The sequence below is a fragment of the Pollachius pollachius genome, assembly GCF_949987615.1.
Source record: "Pollachius pollachius genome assembly, chromosome: 9".
NCBI classification, from domain to species: Eukaryota; Metazoa; Chordata; class Actinopteri; order Gadiformes; family Gadidae; genus Pollachius; species Pollachius pollachius.
In genome coordinates this window covers 10,644,724-10,656,332 of record NC_136942.1, presented here as the reverse complement: position 1 = coordinate 10,656,332, position 11,609 = coordinate 10,644,724, and the positions used below count along the sequence as shown (strand labels likewise).

At 49.7% G+C, this 11,609-nt stretch overlaps 1 protein-coding gene across 1 annotated transcript in view; it reads left to right on the top strand.

Annotated features, from left to right (window-relative positions):
* The first annotated feature begins 1,621 nt into the window (after positions 1-1,621).
* The window catches only part of kif21a (kinesin family member 21A), a 53,278-nt gene continuing 43,290 nt past the window's right edge, over positions 1,622-11,609 (top strand). Inside the window, exon 1 of the mRNA XM_079743010.1 lies at positions 1,622-1,682. Within this exon, the coding sequence (XP_079599136.1) occupies positions 1,639-1,682 (44 nt within the window). The 5' untranslated portion in view covers positions 1,622-1,638. The remainder of the gene's footprint in view (positions 1,683-11,609) is intronic.

The following is an 11,609-nucleotide window of genomic DNA, read 5'->3' as shown; positions in this document are numbered from 1 at the left end:
ACCCTGCAGAGCTGTAGGCTGGGGTACTGGACTCAATGTACTGGGTTCATGATTTTCATAAGAGTTAGGGTGTGTGTGTGTGTGTGCCATAAGGGTCCATGAATGTGTGTTTCTCATTAAGTATTAATTATTAAGTATTGGACATGTGGCACACACACACACACACACACTCATCAAACCTGTGAACATAAACTCATACTGCACATGGAATACAGAATAAAGGACAATCCTGGATCATTTTCTGTCCTGTGGTTAGTGTACTTACAGGTGGGCAACTGCAGGAAAAAAAGGGTTAAGATATTCATATTTCTGCCAATTAGAATAGAATATGTAGTAATGGATTGAAATGATAATGGATTGAATTTATATAGCGCTTTTCTAGACACTCAAATACGCTTTACAGTGAAGGGGGGACCTCACTAGAATATGTAGAATAATTATTAATAATATAATAAATAATAAAGCCTATGCATACATCATAAGTGGATCAATGAGATTTGATGAGGCATGGCATAATTGAATCATTAGATTATTGTGCAGGGTATTAGATTGGACACTAACTCCAACAATTAGCACGAAATTGCTTTACCGTGTCGTCTCTAAAATAAACATGAGTACAGATACGCTGTGATCGCCACTGGGTGGCGATCACAGCGTTTCTATACTCATGTTTATTTTGACGAAGACTCATTGTGTCGCTGCTAGTTGGACCTGCTTTAATAGGTCCATGGGTTGGACCTGGCTTGGTTAAGGTGGCTGTCATCCCACTCAGAAATATCTTACCTGTACAAAGTGGGAATCATTAAATCGCCTTATGAATACATTCATAACATCACTTTCACAATCTTAACTGTGTTTAAGTAGCCTAGTATTTGTCACTTGCTCAAACCATTGTTCGACAGTGGACTTTTACAAATATATCAAAGAATTTAAATAAATCAATATTTTGCACTAAACGCACCATTGCAGTGGTTCCTCCTCCTACCACGACAGAGGTGGACGGATCCATTCAGACCCCTGGACGGTGGAACCCGTTATCTTTATTCCCTGGTCCCTATGACGTCACAGACCGAACTCTGAGCAGAGGGTGTGACGGAAGAGGGCGTGGCTTGTTGGAAGAGGGCGTGGCTTGGTGACGCATTGCGGATCAATCCTCCGTAGTTTAGCGGACGGCGTGCGACCGGAGAGCTCCCCCCTTCACACAGCACAGTTCGGACCCCTCTCCCTGCATGCATGCGTCGCAGCGGGAGCTCGGAGCACTGCACACCGCACACTGCACACTGCACGCGGGAGCCCGGTAACCGGGATATGCACGCCCGGTAGGGCCGCCAGGCTGACGGCCGCTTGCATTGCCTCCCCGTTGCGCGTGTAACACAGTTAGTAGTGAGGCGTGTTGTTTTGCTAAGTCGTAGTCGAGGTGGACGCGGACCGCTCCATTCGTCGCACGCAGCACACACACACACACACACACACACACACACACACACACACACACACACACACACACAAACATTCTGCTTGGAGAGAGTGCGCACTTGTTTTTTCTTTCTCCGGGTGGATCCGATGAGACCCGATCGATACGGATCGATCTTTTTTCTTTCCAATTGTTGCACGGACGCGTGGGAGCGGTGAGGCAGCATGAGTTCGGGACAGGACGAGAGCTCGGTTCGCGTGGCACTGAGGTAAGCGAACCCACTCAACGTGTGGCTCTTCACCTTGCAGGCTGAGGGTGGTGCCCGGAGCTGGTGAGAGCTGCTGTGATGGGTGGTGCTGGGGCTGGTGGGTACTACTGGGTGGTGCCCGGGGCTGGTGGGTGGTGCTGGGGGCTGCTGAGTGCTGCCCGGTGCGGTAGCACCTGTCAGTGGCTGGCCTCCATCGCATCCGGGCCCTTGGATACCGCTGGATACCAACCCTGGAGGGGCTGCAATATCGCCCTTATCGTCCTGACCGCGGTGTCTAGCTCTGTGATACCGCTATAGCCAGACACCTGTGTAGTGTACTCATATTCCTCCATTACTTCATGCCGGTGACTGTTTTTATGAGGCCGTGTAGGGTGGTATATCAAGACCGCAAGGCAGCGGGACGGTGTGATCCGTTTATATCGCTGCTTATGTGTGCAGCCTGCATGTTCTGCATCGCCTGATGGATGAGATCATCTCTGGAAGTGATAATCGACCAGAGAAAGAAAGAGAGAGATGGGGAAGGGAGTGAGACGTGGACTTTTGGAGGCAGGGAGAGGGGGAGAGACAGAGCGATATAAATCCACCTTGTGTTCTGAGTCTGGAGCCGGGCCACGGCTCCGGAGTTAGTCCTCTGGGCATCCCGTCAAAGACGACTGCTGAGTGACTGGCGGTCGATGAGAGAGGGGCTTGTGTTGACGGGCAGGGGGCGGGCAGGGCGCAGTGAACCGGCTGGCTCTTTGTCTCTCCGCCCTGATAGCCCGGCGCTGTCTGGTACACATCGAGAGAGAAGGAGACTTTATTCAGCTGCTGCGTAGCCTGGATGGCCTGTTACAGCCGACCATAGTGAATCAGCAACACATAACAGGGATGGATGGATGGATACACCGTACACGTCTGTTTATGGATGTGCACAAATGTTGAACTGTATGCTGGATCCTACATCCACCCATTAGCACTGTTTTACGAGCATGTTGGACCACCAAGCAACTGGCACTGCTACACACAAACACACACACACACACACACACACACACACACACACACACACACACACACACACACACACACACACACACAGTGAACAGAGAGTTAATACATAACACACGCGTGGGTTTGTGTACATATGTGGGGGTCGTGGCAGAGGGGACTCTGCTTCCTCTGTTTGAACAGAGGTCAGGTGATTTGTCTGTCAGGTGCTTCTGTGTGTGAAGCAGGCATGTTTGACATTTGACATGTCTTTAGACACTGTGTGTTGAGTGGGCTGGTAGGACACTCACCACGTAGGGGTTAGACAGTAAATACAGAGACCGGTAATTAAGGAGCAAGTAGGGGTGAGAGGTCATTAAGGAGCAGGTAGGGGTTAGACAGTACAAAGACAAGTCATTAAGGAGCAGGTAAGGCCTAGACAGTACAGAGACCAGTCATTAAGGAGCAGGTAGGGGCTAGACAGTACAGAGACAGGTTATTAAGGACCAGGTAGGGGTTAGACAGTACAAAGACAAGTCATTAAGGAGCAGGTAGGGGCTAGACAGTACAGAGACAGGTCATTAAGGACCAGGTAGGGGTTAGACAGTACAGAGACAGGTCATTAAGGACCAGGTATGGATTAGACAGTACAGACTAGAGTCAGGTCATTAAGGAGCAGGTAGGGGTGAAAGGTCATTAAGGAGCAGGTCATTAAGTAATAGTTTGTGATTTTGGAAGGCCACACTTAGGCCTTTTAGTCCGTCAGTCTGCCAGCCATTGTACATGACGTCCTAATGAAGAAGGGTATGAATGAAGGACAGGATGAATGTGCTGTGTTCATAAAATGGGGCCATACACACCCTCCATCAGGGATTGGTCAGTTCTCTGTTCTGTTCGCACGCCTCACACTCTTCCTCTGACCTGATTCTCTCCACCTCCGTCTGAATGTAAACAAGGCCGGTCGCTGTAACTCACTCCTTAAGGTGAACAACAGACCGGACATTCCTGGCTGCAGCTTGTCTCGTACTGAAGTCAGCGTATTTACTCACACGGCGCATCACCGGTCCTGAGTGGCAGGTCCGCCCCGGGGGAAAGGCTGCTATGGAGTTACGGAGCGACCCGCTGAACCTGCTTCTGCTGAGGCCGACGGCGCAGAGACTACAGAGCTAACGCCGCGCCGCGTGCTAGTGAGGTGCTACACTCTGTGAATGGTGGACAGACTGCAAACAGCGCTTTTCTAAGCAGTGGCCTCTCAAAGCGCTTTACAATATTGTCTCACATTCCCCCGTTCACGCACACATTCACACACCGACGGCGGATTCAACCACATAAGGCGACAGCCAGCTCGTCAGGAGCAGTCAGGGCGAGGTGCCTCGCTCAGGGAAACCTCGACACTCAGCTAGGAGGAGCCGGGGATTGAACTAGGAACACCTTAAGAATAATCTGGGCGCATACGGTTGGCCAATGGGAAACAAACCCATTGGTGATGGGCGTGGTGGTGGTAGTAATGTAGTGGTGGTGGTAGTAGTAATAGCAGTGGTAGTCATTTAATATTGGTAGTAGCGGTAGTGAAAGTGATAGCAGTGGTAGTAGTAATGGTAGTAGTAGGAGTGGTAGTGGTTGTAGTAATATAGTACTAGTAATGAAGTAGTAGTAGTGGTAGTAATGTAGGAGTGGTGGTGTTGGTTGTATTGTTTGTAGTAGTAGTACTAGTAATAGCAGTGTTGGTAGTAGTAGTAGTAGTAGTAGTAGTACTGGTAGTAGTAGTCTATTAAACGGAGACGCCATCCAGCTCGGTTTACCGTTTGCTGCGCGGCTCAGACTCTGAGGGCCGGCGGAGGGGGAGCCCTGAAACCATGGAAACCAGCAGGGATTAATGGAGGAGTATGAGCTGACAGAGGAAGGCAGCTCTCCCCTTAAAGCGCGCCGACTCTCTGGATTACTGGACGACTTAATGACTTAATCACCAGCCGGCGTCGGGGCTCAGGTAGCAGAAGCTCTGGGGCTACGGCTCGCTGGGAACTGAGCCACACCGCTGTCCACCTCGTGTGGATCACTCATCACCTTTAATCCTAAAACCATTCCCATCTCCTGGTTGGAGAGGCATGTCTAAGCCTGTCTGATAATTGGTTCTGCTGTTTACTGCAGCAGATACTGTTGTCTGCGAGGAAGGCCCCTTTGTGTCGGTCAAACCTTGAAAGGGCGTATGGGTAGAGTTGAAATTCTTCCGATACCATTATTGGAATTTCCTCCTCTGCAATTTAGGCAGTAATCGGGTACTGGATGGTACGCAAGTCTGTGCTCTGATCCGATACCATCACAGGACTTGGTAATTTACTAAACATTGCTGTCATTGCAAATGAACGCTTCAATAAGAACAAGTGCTGTCAGCAGTTACAATGCTAGATGCTGTATCGGTGTATACTTGGTATCGGCTGATACTCAACTTCAGGAATCGGAATCGGTATCAGGAAGGAAGAAATTGGCATCGGAGCATCCCTGCATATGGGATGGAAACACTGGTTCTGGATCGCTTGGCGCTATCGTCTACCACGGGAAATGTTGTAGCGAAGTGAGGATGAGCAGAATGGGTCTGTTTCCACACACAAAGGAAACACAAAGAGGTGTACTGTTGTGTTTCCTCACCAGAGGACGAGCGGGAGCCCAACCCTGTAGGGTCCTCCAGCGCTTTGCGTGGGAGACGGGGGAGGGAGAGGGAGGGAGGGAGGGGGGAGAGACCTCTTGGGACACACTCACTAGGCTGTCTTCTGACCTACTGAGCCGATATCCTTTGTCGATAGTCTCTCACATACTCACTCAGTGTGTGTGTGTGTGTGTGCGTGCGTGCATGTGTGCGTGCGTGTGTCATTGACTGCCAGTGTAAGGTTGCTCTGTTCGTCTTTGTCTGATTATTTCTTGTGTTTGCTCTGGTCTGTTTATTGCTGCGTTTGCCGCTCTTTTGAATTGTAATTTTGCATTTAGAGACTTTATCTCTCGACTTCACACTCTAACTCGTATGAATGTGTTCACCTGAGGACAACTCCGGGGAGTTTCAGTGTTTACGCTGAAACAACATCTGATGTCTGTTTGATGTCATTTAAAGTTCAGAAAAAGAATCTGTTTATTGTCTAGTAAATTAACACAAGAAGGTGCACTCCTACATGGGAATGTATCGGAGCATCCAAAACAATGCTGTAGTCAACACTGTACACACAACAGGTGTGTAGTGTGCTTTGTAAACACTGTAGATCAGCCAGAGGAGCAGAGGGTCCGTCATTATGTCTAACCTTGGCTCCCTGCTGGTGGTTTCAGGGTGCTACCCAGAGGTCTATGAATACACAGCCACCCCTGGGTCCCCTTAAAGTGAGCGTCTTGATTCCATGATGGCTACATCATGACTCTGAATGGACTCGGGTTCATAGTGCTACGGCGCCTCAGCTAGCTCGGCATGCTAGCCTTTAAATACAAACCCCGTTACCAGTGGCTGCTTACTATTTAGAGACTTCCAGGGATTTATCTGTTGTCTTTTTTTTAGAAGCAGATCGGGTTAGACAGTACAGATATAGTTCATTAAGGAGCAGGTAGGGGTTAGACAGTACAGAGACAGTTCATTAAGGAGCAGGGAGGGGTTAGACAATACAGAGACAGGTCATTAAGGAGCAGGTAGGGGTTAGACAGTACAGAGACAGGTCGTTAAGGAGCAGGTAGGGTTAGACAGTACAGAGACAGGTCATTAAGGAGCAGGTAGGGTTAGACAGTACAGAGACAGGTCGTTAAGGAGCAGGTAGGGTTAGACAGTACAGAGGCAGGTCATTAAGGAGCAGGTAGGGGTTAGACAGTACAGAGACAGGTCATTAAGGAGCAGGTAGGGGTTAGACAGTACAGAGACAGGTCGTTAAGGAGCAGGTAGGGTTAGACAGTACAGAGGCAGGTCATTAAGGAGCAGGTAGGGGTTAGACAGTACAGAGACAGGTCATTAAGGAGCAGGTAGGGGTTAGACAGTAGGAGGCCTTCAGGTAGACAGAGGAAATTAGGGAATCGAACCCGGTAACTCTCAGCTTCAGATCAATCCCCTAAACCACTAATTATCCCGCCCCCATTCTTAGTCTACCGGTATCTCTCCTTTTGATTTGAGAAGAGACGGTACTCCAGAGGAAGTGACACCAGTAAGGACCACCCGATGATGCTACAGGACACATCCATAAACACAGCATGAGTCAGTCCCTGACCTCTGGGTGCAGCGCCTCCCATGGGGGGGAAAATGTTGACTTTTCCCCGCTGGAAAGTCCTACAATGGAGCCAGTGAGGTCCAGACCGCCGGACCTCCTGTCCCACGCCCACCCCCCCCCCCTGTATGGGGACAGTGTTCTCTGTCTCGCTCTCTCTGGGTCTCTCTCTTGGTCTCTCTCTCTCTCTGGGTCTACCTCTCTGGGTCTCTCTCTGGGTCTCTCTGGGTCTCTCTCTCTCTCTCTCTGGGTCTCTCTCACTCTCTCTCTCTCTGGGTCTCTCTCTCTGGGTCTCCCTCTCTGGGTCTCTCTCTCTCTCTCTCTCTGTCTCTCTCTCTCTCTCTGGGTCTCTCTCTCTCCCTCTGGGTCTCTCACTCTTTCTCTCTGGGTCTCTCTGGGTCTCTCTATCTCTCTCTCTCTCTCTCTGCCCACACGTTAACCCTCAGCCTGTAAATAGCCTCCAGTCGACCGCAGAGCGCCCGAGGGCCGTAGTTACGCCGTAACCTCCGACGCAAGCAGGACTCAGCACATTCCTCCCCCCCACGCTTCTGCAGCGACGCATCAGCATCGCACACGCACATTCACACACACTCCGCCAGGCATGGCAGCCTGCGTGTGGAAGGAGAGACACACACATGCTAACGTGTGTGTGCACTACGCCCCTCTGATTAGGCCGTTTACCGCTTCTCTTTGTCTTTCTGTGCTGCGACTTGTTCTCTGTTCTCTCTCTCTCTCTCTCTCTCTCTGTCTCTGTCTCTGTCTCTGTCTCCCTCTGTCTCTGTCCTCTCTTTAGATATCTTTCTCTCTCTGTATAGCTTTCTATATTGAGATGGCTCTCTCTGTCTCTATCTATATATTGTTGGCCCTATCTCTCCATTTCCACATCTCTCCATCCCTCCATTCTCTCCATCTATGTCTCTAATTCGCTCACTTTCTGCATCTATATCGAACACCATCTCTCTTCACCTATATCTCCCTCTTCTCTAGATTTCTCTTCATCTACATCTCTCCTCTCTATATCTCTCTACCTGTATCTCCCTCTCTCTCTATATCTCATTCTCTTTCTACCTGTATCTCCCTCTCTCCTACATCTCATTGCCTCTCTACCTGTATCTCCCTCTCTCTCTATATCTCATTCTCTTTCTACCTGTATCTCCCTCTCTCCTACATCTCATTGCCTCTCTACCTGTATCTCCCTCTCTCCCTAGATCTCATTGTCTCTCTACCTGTATCTCCCTCTCTCCCTACATTGTCTCTCTACCTGTATCTCCCTCTCTCCCTAGATCTCATTGTCTCTCTACCTGTATCTCCCTCTCTCCCTACATTGTCTCTCTACCTGTATCTCCCTCTCTCCCTATATCTCATATTCCTCCCCCCCCTGCCCAGTTCGACCCCTACCTACCCCCCCCTCCACCTCTATGTCCCCGCGGGAGCTGCCCCCCCAGTACCACAAATACCCCCGGCGGACTGCCCCCCCCCCTTCACCGGCCGTATCCGTTATAGACCGCAGACACATGCAAATAGACAGCAGGGCTCCTAATAGCCCCCCCCCCCCCCCAGAGGAGACCCCTAACTTAGCGTGTGTCACGGGGCCCCTGCGGGCGGTAAGCGGACCCCTGGCGCTGGACACCGACACCGACAGCGGCCCACTGGCTCCGCGGCCCCCCGGGTGAAATAAAAACACGCCAGACACGCGGCCTGACACCTCCAGGTGTGTGTGTGTGTGTGTGTGTGTGTCTGTGTGTGTGTGTGTGTGTGTCTGTCTGTTCTCATTGGCCCTGGGTTCATGTTGTGCCGGTGGCTATTCGTGCAAATGGGTATACCTGCATGCAAGCACATGCACGCACACTCAAACTCACACTCACACTCACACATGCACACACTCAACTACACATGCATGCACAAACTAAACTACACACAGATGCACACACTAAACTACACACACTTAACTAAACTCAGCTGCGGGCCGGCCTTTGTCTCTCTGGACCGTGGGCTCTGGGGGGCCCTGGGGCCCAGGGGCCCAGAGTTGACACAGCAAGGCTCCCCGTGTCAACTGCCCTCGGTCCAGTGGACCTGCAGCCCAGACCTGATTTTGGGGGGGGGGGGGGATAGTCTTGTGGTTGGGAGGTTTGACTCGGAGCCTAAAGGTCCTGGGTTAGAGTCCTGATGACGATAACCTGACCCCTGCGTTCTACTCTACTTAAGGACTAAAATCATACCAGTGAGGACGTGTGGATTAACACCAACGGGGGGAGGGTTGGTGCAGGGTAATAGTCCACCGCCCACCTGCATACATCCCTGAGCAAGACGTCCTCCCTACCCCTACCTGCTCCTCAATGACTTAATTCTCTTCATTCCTCTGGATGAAGCATCTGTTAAATGGATCAATAGTCAACAGAATATTGACTGCATAGCCTCTACTCCACACTCCTCTTATGCACTGATTGTATGTTGTACGTCCTTGAACTTAAAAACAGTACTAAGCTTTGTAGAGCATGAAGTGTCAAAGTGAAGAGTGTTTCTCTTTCTTTTGACAAATGTACTGATTGTAAGTTGATTTGGATGATAGCGTCTGCTGAATGCCCTGAATGTAAATGTGTAAATGTGATGTAAATATTGAAGGATAGCAGATAGCATCGCCCTGCTGTGCGTGTGTGCAGCTGATGCTGCGTGCCATGAAGTGTTGAGGTGTGAGGCTGTGAGGATGTGGTGTGGCACGTCCCTCCTTTATCTATGTTTAGGATCCAAGAGCTTTATTCAACCAGCAGCCATCTTGGTTCTAAACATTAGCTGAGGTGTGGCACTGAGCCAGCTAGCGTTTAGAACCAAGATGGAACCCAGAGAATTAGACTCACCCCAGCATCGTTACCATGTTAGCCTGTCATGACCGCGGCAGAGTTGCTGAAATTAGCCGAATAGCAGTGTGTGTGGGTGTGTGTGTGTGTGTTTGTGTGTGGATGCCGTGTTGTTTACTTGCTGTATTTTAACCAACTAGTTACAGACACGTGTTTTAGATATGATAGCTACTAACGTGGCATGAGGTACCCCCCCCCCCCCCCCCCCCCCCGATGGCACGTGAGCGGTGTGCTGGGCTCCGCGACCTTTGACCTCCCAGGAAGCAGTAAAGCTGTCGATCTGAAGGCTGTCAGCCTGCCGGTCTGTTGTCTAGCTGAACTGCGTACGTTTGTGTGAATTGCATTAGGTAAATACAATTTGAATTGAATTTTAATTCAGAGCCGTTAGTATTGTGGCTTTGGGTCTATCGGCCAACCGTAACACACAAGCCTCGTAAGTCTCACCACTACGTTTGTTGGTTTGAGTCCCTCTCAGTCACCTTTACATTCATCATAGTGGATAATGAGTAGCCGAGGAGATAATCTCCTCCTTACACAACCCTCTGATGACCATGTGACCAGCCTGGCCCATTAGGCATGTTTAATTCATTCCCAGTTTATTTGAAAGGCATTGATGGGGGTCTTGATTTGATAAACACTGAATGTAGGTCAGTGGTTTAGTTTAATGACGCCTTGACTCACTGATCACTCCTTACCCAGCACTGGTCAGCTGGTATGATTGTCCCAAAGTGTGCAGCCACTTCCTCTGGTGTGTAGAACTTGTAACTGGCAATCCACTGAAACACAGTACTGGTTTATACCTAGTTTCCATCGTCCTTGACGCTGTAGGGAAATTTTTTTTTTAAAGCTGATATAGATAACGCTGAAAACATGTTTTCCTCTGAACTGGCTGATCTGGCTGTTTTGTTTCTGGGTGGGAATGTTTGTTTTGCTTGTCGTGTGACATTTATTTATTTATTAAGATAATCTTCTGAACAGGAAGGATATAAGTAGGTGGTGTGTGTGTGTGTGTGTGTGTGTGTGTGTGTGTGGGGGGGGGGGGGGGGCTGGTGGTGTTGGTTTCCACTGGTTTTCTCCGTCTCCATAGCGACGGGCTGGACTCCACCTGTCCTGAGGTCCGCGCAGCGAGCCCCTCTCCTTCAGAACAGCTTCTGTTTACGTTGGAGGGGATTGAACCGAGTGGGGCCAAAAGGCTCCGTTAAGTCCTCTACTTCCCAGGAGTGGGACGATTCACTGTACAACGGTAGTTACTGTAGTTACTGTAGTTACTGTAAACAGACATAGGCCGTAAACACAGATTACACCAGAGCTAGAGGGGGCATTTACAGAGGGGAACACATGTGGCTGGCTGGCTGGGGAAACCGTTGTGTTGATAGCATGTGTATCTCACACCGCATGCTATCTGTTATCTTAGCTTTCATTATTCGCATAGCACACCACTGACATGCAAGCAGGGTAATGCACCATGGCAATTAGAATGCTAACATGCTAATAATTGCAAAGTTTCAATGTTTTGTTAGCGAACGGCTGAATGGACGTGGGACCAAGACAGTTAACTTATTATCATGTTGGACGCACAATTACAACACAATAATCTGCAAACACACAAATAGGACTGTGATCATGACCCCTGACTTTCATCAGGGTGTGATGTGATGAAGGGCTCCGGCGGTCTGTGGTCTGCAGAGGTCCAACGTATACTAGACGTGGATCTGTTCTCTAACTATACACTGTTCCTCACATGAGATCCGCTGAAAAGTCGGTGCTCATCAGACGGCAGTGAAATCCATTTTGTAAAACAGTCCAGTGTGTGAGCGAGGAAAGCAAAGCAGAATCCAACCGAACGCTTGGCAGAAATCGATATAAACCAGTGCTCTTGG